This window comes from Elgaria multicarinata, chromosome 9 (genome assembly GCF_023053635.1).
Source record: "Elgaria multicarinata webbii isolate HBS135686 ecotype San Diego chromosome 9, rElgMul1.1.pri, whole genome shotgun sequence".
Lineage (NCBI taxonomy): Eukaryota > Metazoa > Chordata > Lepidosauria > Squamata > Anguidae > Elgaria > Elgaria multicarinata.
Window position 1 is genome coordinate 93,261,784 of NC_086179.1, and position 20,099 is coordinate 93,281,882.

The 20,099-nt window shown below is 44.4% G+C and overlaps 1 protein-coding gene across 2 annotated transcripts in view; it reads left to right on the forward strand.

Annotated features, from left to right (window-relative positions):
- The window catches only part of PRR5 (proline rich 5), a 79,744-nt gene that overhangs the window by 41,330 nt on the left and 18,315 nt on the right, over window positions 1-20,099 (forward strand). For both annotated transcript variants that reach the window (XM_063134339.1, XM_063134341.1), the window contains 5 exons: window positions 1,656-1,736; window positions 9,118-9,166; window positions 14,200-14,257; window positions 16,397-16,488; window positions 18,660-18,800. In XM_063134339.1, coding sequence (XP_062990409.1) covers window positions 1,656-1,736; window positions 9,118-9,166; window positions 14,200-14,257; window positions 16,397-16,488; window positions 18,660-18,800 — 421 coding nt within the window. The remainder of the gene's footprint in view (window positions 1-1,655; window positions 1,737-9,117; window positions 9,167-14,199; window positions 14,258-16,396; window positions 16,489-18,659; window positions 18,801-20,099) is intronic.

A 20,099-nucleotide genomic window follows, 5' to 3' on the forward strand; every position in this document is an offset into this window, starting at 1 on the left:
TTTCAACCCTGGAAAACAGCTTATTACGATGGCAAAGTCCCAAGGGTGTGTGTGGAGAAAGGCATAATGTTTTCCCCACTTCTCACTTTTGCATGTGCAGATAGACGTACAAAAGTCCTGCCTGCATTATGTTTTATGCCCCTTTAAGGTGTGCTGTATGATCTCAGGGCTGATGATGCGGGTTTGTTTCCCCCCACTGTGCGAAACACGTGTTGTGTTATGGCAGCATAGCACAGCAAGCATCTGTTTTCAAAACCAGGTCTTTCCCTCTCTATCGAAGAAATCCACTTCAGATTATTCTTATTTCCCTGCAGCAGCTCCTCTTCACAACCCAAAACAACAGGAATTGGTATTTCTCTCCCTGCTCCCCTTTTCAGGTGTGGAAAGGGAAAGAGAAAGAGAGAGAGAGTTGCCAAGTTCCAAGTGTGGCTAGGGAACAGAAGAAGGCTGAAGAGGTAGACACAAAAAATACAATCATATTCATTTTTTTTTTTAAAAAAATTATTTACCAGAAATTAAAACATCATACAAAAAAGAAACAACAACACAACATACTACATACATTTTAAATAAATGTTGAATACATATATATTGTGTAAATATTAGCTATAACCTATCCTATCATAACAAATATAGTCAATCTTAACATGTAAGTGCACCCCCCACCTCGGGATCTATTCCTGCTTCCAAAATCTCATACTTTCTTCCGCTGGTGGTTTCCCACTTCCCTTAGAAAACACAAATATTAGGAACTACAATCATATTCATGTCTGCTCCAAAAGAAGTCCCATTGAACCATTTCCCATCCAAAGTTAATCAGTTTCTAAAACAAAGCTTACTGTTGTTAACCTGATACTGGAATAAAATGGCAGGAGCTTGTTTACTGGGGAGGTATTTGGAAGGAATACATTATTAGGATAAAGTGTAATGGCTGCAGATGGTCTTAGGAGCAGCTGCTGCTGAGGTCCAGGAAATAGTAACGGTTCAGAAGGGAAGTAAAAGAAGAGTGGGGAGAGGGAGAGAGAGATAAACTTAGGGTGACCATATGAAAAGGAGGACAGGGCTCCTGTATCTTTAACAGTTGCATAGAAAAGGGAATTTCAGCAGGTGTCATTTGTATGCATGTCACACATTGTGAAATTTCCTCTTCATCACAACAGTTAAAGCTGCAGGAGCTATACTGCAGCTATACTAGAGTGACCAGATTTAAAAGAGGGCAGGGCACCTGCAGCTTTAACTGTTGGATGAAGAGGAAATTTCCCCAGGTTCTCCATATATACAAATGACACCTGCTGAAATTCCATTTTCAATACAACTGTTAAAGATACAGGAGCCCTGTCCTCCTTTTCATCTGGTCACCATAGATAAACTGAAACAATAATATTGAGCAACTCCAGAGAGAGAGAGAGGTGGGATGCAGCTTGCCACCCCCCTGCCCCTCAAGTATTCCTAGATAGGAGATGAAAGCCTGTACAGAGAACAGACTCTCTCCCAAAGATCTACTTCCGGTCTGTCAAGCAGCCTGATTTTGCTGTTGTCATGCTTTCTACAATCAGAGGCTTTCTCACCCCTGTCCTGTTGGGGAAGTGACTTTGTCATTGAAGGATGATGATGATGATGATTAAACAACCTCTTTCCTAACCCCTTTCTTTCAGTATCCATAATGGAGTAATAGCAGTGTTTCAACGAAAAGGCCTTGCAGAACACGAGCTTTACAGTCTCAATGAAGGAGTCAGGTGAGTACAATAACCAGAGATTACAGACCTATTCCAAGATGTATTCATTACTGGAGGTTCTTGTTTCATTCGTGCTCTCTACATTTTAGTGTTTTATTGATTTATAGACTCAGATGTTTTGGACCAGCTCACGTCAGCACCTAGCCAACATGGCCAATGGTGAGGAATTCTGGGAGTTGTTCTCAAAACATCCAGAGGGCACGAGGCTGGAGAAGGCTGATTTATACAGTGCCATTAGTATAAATGACAGCATATAGAGTGGCATAAGCAAGAAGTGAACGCAGCCCCCACTGCCCCCAAGGAATTAGCTTAGGCCACATAGTAGCTGGTAAAAACTCCCATTTATTTATTTATTTATTTATTTATTTAGAGTATTTATATACCACTCCCCATTGAAAAATTTTGGAGCAGTGTACAAGATAAAATGAAAATAAAAACAGAATAAAACAGTTAAAACAAAATTTAAAAGAAGTAAAAACAGAGATTCAAGGCTGCATATTAAGGAAAGGCTTCTTGGAATAAAGATGTTTTCAGGAGGTGCCGAAAAGAGTACAAGGTTGGCGCCTGCCTGACCTCCAGAGGCAGGGAATTCCACAGGAGGGGCACCACCACGCTGAAGGCTCTTCCCCTGGTGGATTCCAATTGGAGGATGGATCTATGTGGAACCACCAGGAGAAGACCCTCGGATGACCTCAGTGTCCGGGCAGGTTGGTAAGGGAGAAGGCGCTCTCTCCGGTATCCTGGTCCCAAGCTGTTTAGGGCTTTGTACACAAGTACAAGAACCTTAAACCTGGCCCGGTAGCGAATAGGCAGCCAGTGCACCTGATTGGGCTTCCTTTCATAGTGGTTGCCTTTGCAAGGGTTGATCAAGTTTGTCTGTATTGCATGAATATTTAACATGCCTGCTGTACTATGGTGTTGAGAATTAAGTCCTCACTAGGGCTGTGCACAGACACACACACTCTGAACCGCTTTAGGTCGATCTGACCCTCTCCCGCTCCACGGAGCAAGATCCGGAGGGGCAGGTCGAGAATTTGCCCCCCTTCCCTACTTACTTGCCTCCACGGCAGATAGCGGAGGCAGGTAAGTGGGGAAGGGGGACAAAATGGGGGGCGAATAAGCCCCTCTCCCCCCTGCCCCCTTACCTGGCTCCGCCGCCGTCGCTGCACGGACTGCAGCGGCTGAGCCCCGTAAGCCCCCCACTTACCTGTGTCTGTCGTGGTCCGTCGCAGGCTTCAACTGAGGCCAAGGCCTCAGTTGAAGCCTGCGACCGACCGCGACGGACACAGGTAAGCCCCCCTCCCCCCTGCCCCCTTACCTGGCTCTGCTGCTGTCACTGCACAGACTGTGGCAGCTGAGCCAGGTAAGACCCCCTCCCCCCACTTACCTGCGTCCGTCACGGTCCGTCGCAGGCTTTAACTGAGGCCTCAGTTGAAGCCTGCGACGGACCGCAACGGACCCTCTGCTCCCTTACCTGGCTCCGCCACCGTCGCTGCACGGACTGCGGCGGCAGAGCCAGGTAAGCCCCCCTCCCCCCCAACTTTCCTGCATTCGAAGCTCTGGATGGAGGCAAACCACTTCGCCTCGATCCGCAGCTCCCCCGACCCGATTCAGATCTGCCTTCGGTGGAGGCGGATCGGGTCGCTCCGCTCTGGATTCGCGATCCAAATTGGAGTGGAGCACAGCCCTAGTCCCCACCACCACCACCCAGTGACTATTGGGAACATGAAATAAGGGTATAAGAAGTTCACAATGCGATGCACTGAGTCCTTGTAAATATTATTGCCAGACTAGGTTTCGTTCACCACGGGGAGAAATCTCCATGGCAACTGCAAGGTGTGTTCTGGCCTTCAAGGGCAGAGAGTTTTCCTGCAAGGTTGCTCTTTCTGGGCCAATTGTTCTGACATCAGGTTAATAGTATGTTGTACTCAGGTTAAAAAAGAACAATTGTTTTGACATCAGGTTAACAATATGTTGTACTCCCATTTAAAAAAGAACGAAGAAAGAACAATGAACAGCTGAAATGAACTTGCACCTTTATTTGAAGTAACAACATTGTCTGAAACAGGGGGGACTTTTTGCAAAGCACTTGCATTTATAAAATGTCTGGAACGGTTTTGGAAAGTTGCTTGTAGTTTGTATGGCAGTATTTTTCTTTGTAATAACTTCACCGTTTGGGCAATTTATAAAGCTTGGGGACATTTAAGTGAAGGGATGCTGATGATTTGGGCTGAGAACCAGCACAGAGTTACAGATAACGCAAGTAACAAGGAATTTCATGCCAGCAAGAGAGTGGACGGTTGGCAAATGGGGTAGCGTGCTTCGCCTCTCCTCTTACAGCCCGCTGCCTTTCTAGGCTGGATGTAGAGGAGGGTGCTTTGCCTCTCTCCCCACCCAGTATAGAAACTGAGTGGACTGCCAGAGAAGACACAGATACTCCATCCCTCCTTCCCCAGGATGACATTGTCATGCCCTCCTGGGCATCCATCATCAAAAGCAAGAGAGCCAGCAGAGAAGGAAAGGAGCATTCCTTCCAAACGCTGCAATTCTGCTGGGTTTCTGTATTATTATTATTATTATTATTATTATTATTATTATTATTATTATTATTTACATTAATATATCACCCCATAGCCGAAGCTCTCTGGGCGGTTTACAAAGGCAGAGCAGGCCGGCAGCAAAGGGACAGAGCGCTCTGTGTTCCTTCTGTACCTTGCTGCAATTCTGCACCGAATGTGCAGGAAGCAAAGGTCCCTCCTGCATATCTGGAATAGAAACCCAGCAGGCTGGGGAAGGAGCCACGGATCTGCCTCCTCTGCCTGTCTGTTGCATTTCTAGCCTGCAAAATGTCATAAGAACATCAGAAGTGCCCTGATGCTGGATCAGACCAAGGGTCCATCTAGTCCAGCCCTCTGCTCACACAGTGGCCAACCAGCCATCGGCCAGGGATGAACAAGCAGGACATGGTGCAACAGCACCCTCCCGCCCATGTTCCCCAGCACTAGCCTGCTTTTTACACATAAGAGAGGCTGGCAGAAAAGGGAACACGCACTCTCTCACCGTCCTCCATCAGCCCTACTTATAAAAAAACCAAACCGATAAAATGTTTTGCAGGCTAGTAACCTTTTCGGGGTAATTTTGCAAGTCTTGGAGCAAAAGGAAAGGGCGAAAAGGGGCGTAGGAATTTCTGCTGTGAACAAACCCTTCATGGCTGGTAGACAGAACTGGGGCACGTTGTCCTGCTGTAGTTGGGGTGAGATGCCTTACCCAAGGACTAGCTGGAATTGTTTGTTTTGCTAGACTAGATTTCCACTATATTTGACGATAAACATCTGTTCCATCCTGCAGTGTTTATGCTGAAGAGGATTCCAAAACGTAGAGGCTGAAACAGTGAGAGACCCAATTGTCCCTTTAGTTTTCTACTCCTTTCAAATTTAAATTGAATGAAGAGAGTTGGCATCATGTATGCATTAAAGTTGATAATTCCACATATAGGGAGAATGGCTGAGTCACTTAAAGGACTGAGGTGGGGCAACGTTTGCAGAGCAGGGGTCAAACTGAGGCTATAATGAGAATAAGGGCCAAGGTATAAGGTGGGGCAAGGCTGGAGATCTCTTTAAAATGTAAGGACAAGGAGTTCCTTACTTTGAACGGATCCAGAAAGGGTTGGGGGCCAGCGGGGATCTCAGGAAGGGCATCATATCTTCAGTTCAATTGGAGAGATGAAGGATTTGGGCTGCAGTTTTAGGCAGAGATGGAAGTAGGCCAAAGGAAGCTTGCAGACGAAGACAAGAGAGGAGAAGGTTGCAGTAGTCACGGTAGGAGATAACCAGGCCATGAACTAGAGCTTTAGCCAAGGGGACAGAACAAAACTGATGGGGTTTTGCCATGTTTTATAGGCTGAAGTAGAGCAGCCAGGCAATTGATTGAATGTGGAGTATAAACAAGAGAGTATAAACAAGAGAGCCAGTGTGGTGTCATGGTTAGAGTGTTGGACTGGGAGTCAGGAGATCCGGGTTCTAGTCGGGTTCCACTCGGCCATGGAAGCTCACTGGGTGACTTTGGGCCAGCCACGGATTCTCAGCCCAACCTACCTCACAGGGTTGTTGTTGTGAGGATAAAAATGGAGAGGATTATGTATACCGCCTTAGGTTCCTTGGAGGAAGAAAGGCGGGATATAAATCCAAAAATAAATAAGTAAATAAATAAATATTCAGAGGTTCAGCCCAGGTTGCATGCTAGTTCAGTAGGGGGAATGGAGAGAGATTAAGGAGCAGAAGGCTTGCAAGGAAAGAGTAGTACTTAATTCCTGGGCATGTTAAATTTGAGATGGTGGTGAGACCTCCAAGTGGATACATGAGACAGGCAGCTGGAGATAGAGGGATAGCTGAGTGCCATTGGAATATAGGTAGTACTGGAAGCATGAGAATTGGTAAGGTCTTCCAGGGAGAGTGTACATAGGGAGAGAAGTAAGGAATTCAGGACAGAACCCTAAGAAAGAAGGCTGACAGAATAGGAGCTCAGCCCAATGGGAATGTAGGAAGAACAATCTGACAGATGAAAGGACAAGCTATCAGAGTTGTGGAAACCAAAGGTATGGAGAAAGCCCAAGACAAGCAGCTGATCTGCAACATCAAAGGCAGCAGACAGGTCAAGGGGGGCAAAGAGAGGGACCGAGAAGAGACCATTGGGTTGGCATGGAGAAGATCAACTGTGATCTTCTCAAAAGGGCATTTTCAGTGCAATAGGGAGCGTGGAAGCTAGACTGTAGTGTCAAGCATGGAGTTGGAAGAGCCACTCAAGTGGGAGTGGGGCAGCCTGCTTAAAAACAGAGGAAGACAAGAAGAGAGAGGAAATTGTGACAAAGCAGGATGTCAGTGACTCAAGCTTTGGAGTATTTTTAACTGCTTCCAGATGTTGGTTTACAGACGACGCACATCCCAGCGTTATTTTGCTAACCGCTGCGATGTTCCTGGCCTAATACAGAGGCACTCTTGCCTCTTTCATAAAGCATCAATTTTTCGCTCCGAGTAATTTGTATATGGCAGTTCCCTTTCCTTGAGATACATTTGTTTTTATTCCTTTTTTTCTGGTGTACAGTTAGAGGCACACTACAATCTTACACCCCAAAAGGTTTACTTTAAGGCTCTACCTTATGTTTCCTGAGGGCCGAACTAGATGTGACATGGGAGACCAGAATAAGGATCTTCCAGAGATTTTTGTCTGTTTTACTAAAGTAACCATGAGGGAGCTGCTGATTTGGTTCGGGGAAGTGAGCATACTGTAGGAAGCTGCTTCACACCAAGCCAAAGCATTGATCTATCTAGCCTAGTATTGTCAACACGAACTGGCAGCAACTTTGCAGGGTTTCAGGCAGGCTTCTTTCCTAGACCTACCTGGAGATGTCGGGGTTCGAACCTGGGACCTTCCTCATGCAAAGCAGGGCCTCTGCCACTGTGGGTCGCCCTGCCTCATTCACAGAATTTTCCATTGTGTCCAAATAACGTTTCTGTCGTGTCCAAATAACCCTTCCCATGATTTCCCACCTCTTCTTCCATCTCTTTTCTTGCCACAAAAAAATATGTTGAAGAAGAGATGGAATAGAGTGTATTAGGCAATGCACTCTACGTAGGGCTGCCTTTGAAGACGGTTCGGAAGCTGCAGCTTGTGCAAAATGCAGCGGCCAGATTGATTTCGGGAACCAGAATGTTCGACCATATAACACCTGCTCTGGTCCGCTTACACTGGCTGCCTGTATGTTTCCGAGCCCAATTCAAGGTGCTGGTTTTGACCTATAAAGCCGTACACGGCTTGGGACCACAATCCCTGATGGAACACCTCTCTCGATGTGAATATACCCCGTCACTACGTTCAACATCTAAGGTCCTCCTCCGGGTGCTTACTCCGAGAGAGGCTCAGAGTGTGGCAACGAGGGACAGGGCCTTTTTGGTGGTGGCCCCCAGACTCTGGAACGATCTCCCTGACGAGGCTCGCCTGGCACCAACACTGCTCTCTTTCCAGCTCCAGGTTAAGACTTTCCTCTTTGCCCAGGCGTATGGCAGCACATCTTAATCACCCACATGTTTAGTTTTTTAACGGTTTTTAATGCTTTATGTGTGTATGTTCTGTGTTTTAGAATTTTAAATTTTGTATACTCGCTTTTTATCTTAATTTTAGAATTTCTGTAAACCGCCCAGAGAGCCCTGGCTATGGGGAGGGGGGGCGGTATATAAGTGTAATTAATAAATAAATAAATAATAAATAGCTGCCCGATGACTTTTAGGAGATGTTCATCTGGAAACTCCCATCTATGGATGGGTACTGAATTGGCCATAAACAAGCAGGAGACAGATCTTGGGGATTGTGGTGGGTAAACAACATCTTAGAATCTGGCAACTATGAAAAAGGCAAATCCCATGCTGGGATTATTAGGAAAAAGATTGAATAATAAGGCTGCCATTAACACAATGGTGTTGTTGTTTTTATAAATCTGAAATGGAGGCATGTTAGAATAGAATGACCAGAACTGTACATAGTATCCAAAAAGTGTGTGTGTGTGTGTGTGTGTGTGTGTGTATATATATATATATATATATATATATATATATATATATATATATAATTTCTCCCAAACATGGTGCCCTCCAAATGTTTTGGACTACAACCCCCAAAATCCCTGTCCATTGGCCATACTGGCTGGGGCTGATGGAAGTGTATATATTGTATTTTATATTATGGTTTTATACTGTTGTTTTATACTTTGAATGTTTGTAATTTTTGTGAACCGCCCAGAGAGCTCCGGCTATTGGGCGGTATAGAAATGTAATAAATTAATTAATAAATAAATAAAATAAGTTGTAGTCCAAACATCTGGAGGACATCGGGTTGGGGAAGGCTGATATATATTGCAAAGCTGGAAAATGTTTTTTTTTTTTTTAATTATTTTAAGAGCACTTAAAATTATTGTGGGCTTGTGGGTTTCCCTAGCTGGCCGCAGCTGAAAACAAAACATTGGACTGGATGGATTCTTACATGGATTCAGAAGAGTTTTTCTTGTGCTCTACCTCTTCTGCCATATTCCTAATCCTGGGATGTTTTTCTTGGTCACACTAAAGTGTTTCAGAACGTCGACTCTTCTGTATTTACATTTTATTTTACAGATTGCTGTTGCCAGTGAAGGCATTCTGCAGTCACACCTTCGGACATGCAGTGCATCTATAGTATAATAATAACAAAGAGTGTGATGACACCTTAAAGAATAACACATTTACTGTGGCCTGAGCTTTCATAGACAAGGGCCGACTTCGTTACCGTAAATTACAGTACATAACATTGTGATGGTTACATGGATTTTAAAAAAATAATATTTTCTTTGAAACAGGCAGCTGCTGAAAACTGAGCTGGGATCCTTTTTTACTGAATATTTACAGGTTTGCTCTTTTGTTGTGATTGATGTTTTACTTGATCTTGCATTGTTAACTGAAGCTGTTTGCTGAACCAAACTATTGCCAGCAGACATCTCCAGCCTAAGAAATGTTTAAGTACAAAAACTTTACATGCTAGGTTGTTTGAACTTCCACACTGGACGTTGTTTTAAGATGCTCTTCACTCTTTGGTCTTAAGATAACTTAAGATGTTTTCAGAAAGGATACTGGAGGACCTTATTTGGATTATATAGAGACCATGGTCCAATGACTAGTTCTCACTGAGGTGGTCAACTTGTGTCTGGACTGTATCGCTTCAGACAGCACATCAGAGCTGACACGAATGAATGCTACTTCATACCCCCCGAAATATATCTTCGGGCCTTGCTAGACCTACCTTTGAATCCGGCCTTCAGGCGCGGCGAGCCCGTGCTACAATTAGCACAGGCCGTTGCACCTATCCAGACATCAGACACGACGGGAAAGGAAAGCCCCGTCGCATCCTCCATTTTAAAAAAAAAAGTCAAAGGGGCCATGTGCGCAGAAGCGCACCAACGAAAAGGAAGGTCTTTTTTTAAAAAAAGGGGAGTTCCCTGCTCTCCCCTGCCCCGATTTCCCCCCCCCACAATGTCTGATGCCGCCCGCTTGCTCGCTCACCCCCTCGTTTGCCTGTCCACTCGCCACCCCCCGCTTGCTATATCCGATACCCCCTCCACCACCACCCCGGCCGCTCTTCCCCCCCTGGCTCCGCTCTCCCCCCCCCATTTCTCCTGCCGGGTCCGCTCTTTCCACCCTGGCCCCCATCACTGCCCCCACCCCCGCGATTCCCTCGCCCCCAGCATGATGGGCACAGCGGCTTCTCCCGGCTACTCGTGAGTAAGCTAGACTTTCCGCAGCCCCAGGCTCAGCCCGGGGCTGCGGAAAAACCAGGCCACAAGTGGATCCGGTTATCCCAGGTCAAGGGAGGGTTTTGCCCAGCCTGACCCCGGGATCCCCTGTGTGTCATCTGCACGCACAGCAGGGAGCCCGGGCCTCGCACCAGGCTAAACCCTCGTCTAGGAAGGCCCTTCCACAGAGTAAACAAGTGATAGTCAAGTAAAAATGTAATTGCATGTCAAAGGAGTTGTAAAAGCAACCAAGGCTGCAATCCTATACGCACATACCTGGGAGAGAGTTCCATTGAGCTTAAACAGACTTCTGAGTAGAGATGCATAGGATTGTGCTCAAAATCTGTTTTCTCTCATCCGTTCAGTATCCAGTCCTCTCACATTGCTAGCGTAAACCAATGTTAGTGCAACGTCATTAGCCCTTGCTGGGCAAAGACTAAAAGTGGCCAGAATTCAGTGACAAACCCCAACGCTGAAATTTGGTGGCAAGTCACTGGTTTCCCCCTTTATCTACCGACCGCTAATGGCAGTGCGCTAGCGTTGGTTTAATTATGCACAGCATACTTAGTGCTAGCACTGTGACAGCTTTGGATCTAGCCCATATACTGAACATATTGGAAAGCTAGAAAAAAAATATTTAGGGGAACATTAAATGTGCCAGACAGAAAATGTATGTCGAATGATCACATGTACTAATAAAACATACGTATAATTTTTCTTATTCAATAATCATAACACTAAGAATATGTAATTTCTTCCAGAGGTATAGCAAAAATGTGCTTAAATACGCTAGGAAGGATACATCTGTTTGGAAGTTGTTATTTATGGCCATTGTCATAAAATGTACATTATATTTGAAAATGATGATGTTCTTCAAGCATTTTTATTAAGGAAATTTCCAAAACATTGTAACTGTGATCATTAATAGTTGGTCAGTAATCTACACAGCAAATCACATTACAAACATGTTTGTATTAATATTAGCTTTGGCCTCAGCTAGACCTACAGGTCTAGCTCGACGGTGAAGATCCCGCAATATTTTTATCCATAAAAAAAAATTATCCGTTCCCTCCACCCCACCCCTGATGGGTGCAGAGCTCCTGAGGATCTCTGTGCCCCGTGCGCAGCTCCTGGGACAAACCACGACGCCTGGCCACAGCCCAAGACCGCAGAAAAGGTGGGCCTAAAGTGGAGGGCGAGATCCCAGAACAAGGGAGGGATCATCCCTCCCTGATCCCGGAATCCCCTGTACGTCATGTTGATGCACGGGACTATCTCGGGGATCGCCCTGGGCTGAAGCCCTGTCTAGCTAAGGCCTTTGTATCTTATCAAAGAGTATGAAACAGAGCTGGCAAACTGGAGCAGCCAAGACTATAAGCATCTCCAGTCCACATCTTCAGTCATAGAATCATAGAACAGCAGAGTTGGAAGGGGCCTATGAGGCCATCGAGTCCAACCCCCTGCTCAATGCAGGAATCCACCCTAAAGCATCCCTGACAGATGGCTGTCCAGCTGCCTCTTGAAGGCCTCTAGGATGGGAGAGCCCACAACCTCCCTAGGTAACTGGTTCCATTGTCATACTGCTCTAACAGTCAGGAAGTTTTTCCTGATGTCCAGACGGAATCTAGCTTCCTGTAACTTGAGCCCGTTATTCTGTGTCCTGCACTCTGGGAGGATTGAGAAGAGATCCTGGCCCTCCTCTGTGTGACAACCTTTTAAGTATTTGAAGAGTGCTATCATATCTCCCCTCAATCATCTCTTCTACAGGCTAAACATGCCCAGTTCTTTCAGTCTCTCTTCATAGGGCTTTGTTTCCAGACCCCTGATCATCCTGGTTGCCCTCCTCTGAACACGCTCCAGCTTGTCTGCGTCCTTCTTGAATTGTAGAGCCCAGAACTGGATGCAATACTCTAGATGAGGCCTAACCAGGGCCGAATAGAGAGGAACCACTACCTCACAGTCACTATTGTGGGCTGTGTCTCAGCTGCTCCATCAGTGATGACCAGACACAGGTTGACTACTTTAGTGAGAACTAGGCCCTAGTCATTGCTTTGCAAATGAGGGCAAGATTTGCCACAAGCAAAAAAGAGGGGGGGTTGTCAGGGAGAAGGCTGTGTTGATAGGGAGGAGATTCCAAACACTTCCCTGTTCATTTTCCTTGAGCTTCAGGCAAAGAAGGCAAGGGATTTACCTTTGCCCAGCTCCACCTGCACTCCTTCCTTGAGCTTTGCACACATTGCAGCTAGGAAAGACGCAGAGGAATCCTCCTCAGCTCAGGCCTAGCAGCTGTTCCAATACTTGGCAAAAGATTTAACAGATCGCATCTCCCTCCCCCTCTCTTTCCCCGCAAGCTTGTGTGGCTGAGAGACATCTCCCCATTGCCTTAGCAACTCTGCTCTCTGCTCCATAGCTGCCAGCTTCTGCAGACGTGACCAGGAAATCTGGTGCATCTTCTACACCTTATAGGTGTGACGATAGGGGTGTCTGTTGGAGGGGTGGGTGGTTCCTACCAGCTCCACAATTGAAAAACAAGAAAATAAAACAACAAACATCATGGTTTCTAAGCCAGCTTTGTCATGTGGGTTAGCATGGGGCTTTTAAAACTGTCTTCAGGGCGCTGTTGGGTTTCTAAGAAATATATGATGGGTTTCTCAATAAATGGTGACTTTGGGGGATTCCACAGGTAGTACTGAGGGCACTTCCATGCGCCCCCAGTGCGGCCCCAAAGCGATCGTGTAGCTTGCCTGGAGAAGAGACGAGGAAGAGGCGTCCTTGCCGCCGCCGCCACCCACCTACCTCCTCGCCGGCCGGGTCGAAGAGCTCTCCACCCCGCCTTCTTCCGCCGAGCTCTCCGACCTGGCCGGCGAGGAGGTAGGTGGGTGGCGGCGGCGGCAAGGACGCCTCTTCCTCGTCTCTTCTCCAGGCAAGCTACACGATCGCTTTGGGGCCGCACTGGGGGCGCATGGAAGCACCCTCAGTACTACATGTGGAATCCCCCCAAGCTTCTTCTAAAGCAGAGTTTGGCAACGTCTGGTTCTCCATATGTTGAGCGGCAATTTCCATCAGCGCTCTGGAACTCTTCCCAGGGAAGCTATTATTATTATTATTATTATTATTATTATTATTATTATAATTATTATTATTTATTGCATTTTATTGCATTTTTATACTGCCCAACAGCTGAAGCTCCCTGGGCGGTTCACCAAAACTAAAACCATTCAAAGTATAAAACAAACAGTATAAAAACATGATATAAAATATACATTAAAAACTGATTAAAACATACCATACATGATTAAAACATCTTTAAAACATTAAAACATCTTTAAAACATTCTAAAATGTTTTTAGACTGGCTCCCTCCTTGATGGGCTGGACCTCCATCTGTGCCAAAGGCTTTTAAAATGGTCATTTTAAATGTTTACATATTTTAATATTGGAACATATTTAATATATTTTTAACTTTTGTATATTTCAATTATCGGTTTTAAATATATATGTTTTAAATTTTTTAATGCTGCCTTGATGCCCAGTATTGAGCAAAAGGCAGGATATAAATATGTTGTTGTTGTTACTGCCAGCATAGGCGATGGTGAGGGATTATGGGAGTTGCAGTCCAACAACATCTGCCTTCCCCTGCTCCTAAAGAGAGCTTTCACATCACCACTGAACTTCCCTTGCAATCTAGACTGATGATGGAGGGTGTTAGTGGGGTAACGGTGGGGTCCCATGTGAGTTGAGTGCACACCCCAAGAACCTCTGCCAGCATGCTGGGGTTTCTTGGCAGAGTCTGCCACCTGACTGACTGCCTATCCCCCCACACCCAACTGTATTCCCTAGCTAGATGGGCTGCAGGAGAACAAGATCTACCCTGCCTAAGCCTAGTCTTTCTGCATATTGACTGTTTTGAGGTGTAATAGTCTTACCTTCATAATGTCATCACATGTTAAGATGGGAAATTCCATCCAATGCAGTTGCTCTCCACACAGCCCAAGAATTAACCTGGAAGCTGTGAGCAACCCTCTCCTAATGAGCTGCCTTAAAAAGAGAGAGAGAGAGACCAAGAGAGAGTCCCTCACGGTAGAAATACAAAAGTAATAATCAAGATTCCAGAGTAAGAGAAATGAAAAGTGATTTCATTCTGTATTTACAGAACCAGCTGCTTACAAAAGGCATGGTGATCCTGAGGGACAAGATCCGGTTTTACGAAGGTAATCGGGACATCTATTTTGCCCGCTGAGCCTCGTCCAGAAGCACATCCAAATCAAAACTCTTCCTTCGACTGGCTGCAGACCAGAACCCATAATAGCAGCCTGCTTCTGCCTCAGCAGCCATCCAATGTTCCTGCCTGCTGAACAAGGAAATGAAATTTGTCTGGCACATCAGCTGAGCCAGCAGCAGCCTCCAGAGTGGCCATTTATAGAATCATAGAATAGTAGCGTTGGAAGGGGCCTACAAGGCCATTGAGTCCAACCCCCTGCTCAATGCAGGAATCCACCCTAAAGCATCCCTGACAGAGGGTTGTCCAGCTGCCTCTTGAAGGCCTCTAGTGTGGGAGAGCCCACAACCTCCCTAGGGAACTGATTCCATTGTCGTACTGCTCTAACAGTCAGGAAGTTTTTCCTGATGTCCAGCTAGAATCTGGCTTACTTTAACTTGAGACCGTTATTCTGTGTCCTGCACTCTGGGAGGATCGAGAAGAGATCCTGGCCCTCCTCTGTGTGACAACCTTTTAAGTATTTGAAGAGTGCTATCATGTCTCCCCTCAATCTTCTCTTCTCCAAGCTAAACATGCCGAGTTCTTTCAGTCTCTCATCATAGGGCTTTGTTTCCAGACCCCTGATCATCCTGGTTGCCTTTCCCTCAAATTATAAACCTCTTTCCCTCAAATTATTTACCTCAAATTATTTTCAAATTAATATTTTCAAATTATTATCAAATTACCTCAAATTATTTCCCTCAAATTATTTACCTTTCCCTCAAATTATTATTTTCAAATTATTATTTTCAAATTATTATCAAATTACCTCAAATTATTTCCCTCAAATTATTTCCCTTTCCCTCAAATTATAAACCTCTTTACGATTAAATAGCCATGTGGACGTTGGTGAAAAACGGCGGAAGCCAACTTGCTGAAAGTGTTATTTCGCTCAGGCTCTCCTCTTCTTCCCTAGAGCCTGCATGACAGTCTCCCATCCAGGCAGGGCTCAGGGCCAGTTCTGCATTGGGACCACATTGTGTGCTTTGAGACACTTATCTGGGACCTTAAGGAAGGGAGCCTCAACGTTCGAGTTAGGGAGCCTTCCCAAATTAGACGACAAAACACCCCCACTCTAGGGCAGGGGTAGGCAATGTGTAATCAGTAGGCACCAGAGTGCCCCCTATACTTCTCTTGGCGTCCACCAAGATGCCTTTCCCCCACTTAAAAAAGAAAAGAAAAGAATAACTTATTTTCTTATCAGCAGCTGGGATTGCTGTGGAACAGGTTTCTGTTGGTGCCAAATTGCCAAATGTGCCCACAGCACCAAAAAGGTGGCCTACACCTGCTCTGGGCTCTATATACCTGTGGACACATGCTTGTGCATATGTGGGTTCAGCCAGGTGAGGAAACGGGTATTGCACACAATTGTCCATTTTGATCCTGGAATTAAGGCTGCACACACATCCTTCCCAAAAAAAGCGGGGGGGGGGGGGAATGAAATTCTGCTGATCAGGATTCAGCTTTCAGCTTTCTTTTACACACAAGCAGTCTCAGCTGCTGGGTGCACACACTGTTGCATGGGGAAAAGGACTTGGGTTTCACCAACCTGAACCCAGCCGACCGGATTCAGGAGGCAGAGTTTGTTCTTATTAAAGCTGAGTCACAATTTACACAGCAAATAAAACTTTGTGTGTATCTCCCCTGCAATGAAGGGGTGGCCCTCTGAATGCTGGTGGACTACAACTCCCATTAGCTCTAGCCAGCATAGTCAATAGTGAGGGTTGATGGGAGTTGTAGTCCAACAACATCTGGAGGCCCACATGTTCCCCATCCCTGTTGTAATGGTTTGAAGGGGATTCCCCACATCTGCAACTACATATTCACTACATCTACCCAGTTACGTTCCATACCCTCTGTACGTCTGTGTTTTAGCCAACTGTCTCTTTAAAATATATGCAAAGGGCTCTCACAAAACAATCTCCCGTGCATGTGCTTTAAAAAGAAAGGAGCTAAAAATATACCCTTGCACAGCTCAAATGCGAGATGGGATGCATGCATCTTGCAGTTGGTTTTCCCCACGCAGATACAAAATATTTTTGTTTGACACGTTCTTTGGCCCGTGCCTAAACGTTTTTCTTTCAACTTTTAGGACAGAAACTGTTGGATACCTTGGCTGAAACATGGGATTTCTTTTTCAGTGATGTCCTGCCCATGCTTCAGGCTATATTCTATCCTGTGCAGGTAAAATATGACTTTGTTACTTTAGGATCCAGAAAAACCAGAAGAAGCAACTCTGCTGGTTGATCAACAAATTGGCAGCCGTCCCTGTGGGGCAAACTGACGCTTACTTGGATGAGGAAGTACTCCAGCAAAGGGGAAAACTTTCAAAAGAGGGGATTCCCTGTGTAGGCCTGTTTCTTTACATGGCGGGGCATTTCTGATGTCAGTAGAAAATTACAGCTTTGACTTTCAAAAAGCCCCCCCCCCCCCTTCTCTCTACCTAGCTATACCCAATACCTCCAGCTACTGGCCAGGATCCAAACCGTTGCGCAACTTATTCTGCATGCCCAAGGCATATTTGGATGTGTGGCTTCTCAAGAGCAAGTTCTACCCATCACCACATCTCGCCAGATGATAAACCATTTTATAAACAGGAGTTTCAAAGTCTGTGATTTATTTTTTAAAAAAATTGAAAACAAAATATGTCTTAAAACAATATGCTAAGAAAAGCAAGTGAAATTCACTGCTGGGATGAATGTATTTGGATATCTCTAAAAAAATGCCTAAGCTACCCAGATTCAGAACACTGTAATGGCAGAAACATTCATACAATTGGGCAGTTGTAGAATGTGATGCAAAAACTCGGCCTTGATCTGCAGAACACCAAGTTCTAAAAAAAAAAAAAAAAAAATCAGTGTTCCTTCAGCCAGGATATTGCCCTTGGTTCTTTTCTTGATTTGAACTCCAAACATCTCTGTTGTATTTACCATACCACCACCACAACCCATGTAAAGCTACTGTTTAAAGTGCAATATTCTAAACCGCACAGCTGAAAACAAAAGCATTTAAACAGCAAGAGCATAGAACAAACCCAACAATGAGTAGTTCTGGACCAGCTGCTGGCTAATAAAGTAAAATTAATTGTAAAATACCTTTAAATAAAAAAAGGCTTCGTTAATTCGTAAATGTATGCGGACAGTCTGACCTCCTTGGAAGGAAGCTCATTAGAGAGAGTGCCATTACAGAAGAGGCCCTCTCCACAAGTTCTCCCAAATATGTATAGGGAAATTGTCCCGTCTCTTGAATGCAGTAAATCCAGTATTCCTTCACCTGTTCTATTTCACATTTAAATGGTAACAATATATTAGATAAGAGATGCTTTATACGTATTTTCTCAAAAGTTTTTTTATTGTTCGAGCTGTGCATTGTGTTTTAGGAAATGGTTGAAAAACAGTTGATTTGCAAAAATTCAGAGCAATAGGGTATCAGCTCCATTCAATTTTTCCTTTCCTTTCATTGTAAGAAAGAACTTTATTAACAAATACAACTTTATAACAGTAGTACTCTTTCCAAATTTTAAATTTGATTGCTCTTCAGGTGAATTCTGGATTGTCTATTATGGGCCAATTCTGTTTTCTAATTAGAAACAAATAATTATTTCCTTTAAACTATGCAATATTGTCTGATTCTGTATTTTGCAGTTACATATTTTCTTTCTTTCTTTGCTGCACAATATGGAGAGAGGCAGAATTCATATGACCATAAAAACCACTGCAGAACAAAAATACAATCACGATCTAACTATCTTAACTCTCTTTTGCATAAATGTTCACATTGTGAAATATACACAATAGGGATAAGCCATTTTAAATTGACTATATAAATTACGGAAAGGAGATCAATTTTTTCTTATGTTCCAGAATCAACGCACATATTCCCAGAATACTTCATATGGTAATTTCCCCACAATTATTTGGGTTTCATCAAAGTAAATTGCTTCCCCTCCCTCCATCAGAAACTCTATTTTGTCTTGATTTCAAAGGAACCTTGTTTCTCAAATACCTTGTTTCTCAAATACAATTTGAGAAATACTTCTGCGACTTAAATGTAATACAAAATATGTTGGATTGTAAATTGCGTAGTAGTCAAATTCTGTTGTGGGCTGCCCACATTACAAGGAGTTGATGTGTTGACAAATATTGCTAGCAAATGAAAACAGAAAGTCAGAATAAGTATCTAAATAGGTAGAAAAGTTGTCTGCCTTTTATAAATACATAAAACCTAAAGCAGAAAAATCTCCCAGTTAAATCACTGGGGCTTTGATATGCTTAACTGGCTTCTCCATAACAATTTCAAAGCAAATAATCTTCAAATTCTTGAAAAATTCCACATGTTTGTTTTCCTTTGTTTAGGGAAAGGAGCCATCTGTCCGCCAACTGGCCCTGTTGCACTTCAGGAATATTATAACTCTCAATATTAAATTGGAAGATGCTTTGTCGCGTTCCCGAGCGAGGGTCCCTCCTTCCATTATTCAGATGTTACTTATCCTACAGGTATGGATTTTTTTAAACTATACAAATCACGGGCATAACGTGCCACCCAAAAGCGTCACTGGTGTTGGAGGGTTTGAGTCGATACCTTTTGGAGAGTTGTCTGCTCCATGTGGTATCTATCTCTATGGTGCAAGCCATTCATGTAAAACAACTTGCCATCTAGATTGGGGAATTTTCCGCATTTCTGCCATAAATATATGTTTCTTGGGACATTGCTCATCTCTGTGCTATTATCTGTAGCATAGCATTTCCAGTAGTTATTCATGTAAGTGTCTGTGATGAGTAAGAGGAGAGAAGGTTTCATAAACTGAAAGAGTTGATCTCTTTCTTCTTCTTAGGATCCATTCTGCTATTAAATTATTTAGGTATTTGTCCAGAGCCTGTCCTTAATTCTCTCCTATTTATTTATTTATTTATTTATTTGTTATTTAAAGCATTTTTATAGCACCGCCTCACCATTTCTGGCATCGAGGCGCTTTACAATAACATATAAAACAATTTCATTAAAAACCCTCAACCCACATTTAGACAATTCCATTAAAACCCTCACCCTCAAACCTTTAAAAGCCCTCAACCCCAATTTAAACCATCCCCTCCCCAAACTCTTGTGAAAATAAAAAAAATGCCTTACAAAGGCGTTTGAAAGAATTGAGAGTGGGAGCCTGTCTAATCTCCAGTGGCACGTTGTTCCATAACCAGGGGCCAGCCACTGGAAAAGCCCTGGCCCCTGCACTTTTTTGGGCTTTGGGGCTTTGCCCCTGGATTGATTCAGAGTGGCAGCTACATCATGTAGATCACCTGCCGCCACTCCGAAACAATCCAGGTTCAAAGCACCCGTGTGGACAAGCCCCTGAGGGAAACCAGGATAGAACTGTGATCAGTGAATACCAGATTTCTCTCCTTAGGCTAGCCTTCTAATTTGCCTTTAAAGCTGGGTGGGTAATATAACGTTAATTGTCACTCCAACTGGGTCCATTCTGTGCCTAAGTGCTCTCTGTGTCACATTGGACCATTAAAATGGACGCACAAGGCTGTTCACATGCAGAGTTGAGCCTTCTTAGGAAGGCAGGAACACAGCAAAGTCAAGGGCATAGCCGCAACCAGGTTTGTTCCCCATTATTGATATTTTTATCCTACCCTTCCTCAGAGGAGGCGAGCCTTCTCTGAAGACAAGTAGTAATAAAGTGTTCTCTATTTTCTGTTTTCCTTGTGTCTTCTGGGGATGGCTTTATCTGCGCTCATTCTCCTGTCCTACCATTTTCCAGTCAAAGACAATGAAAAGGCAGTAGCAGGAGAAGA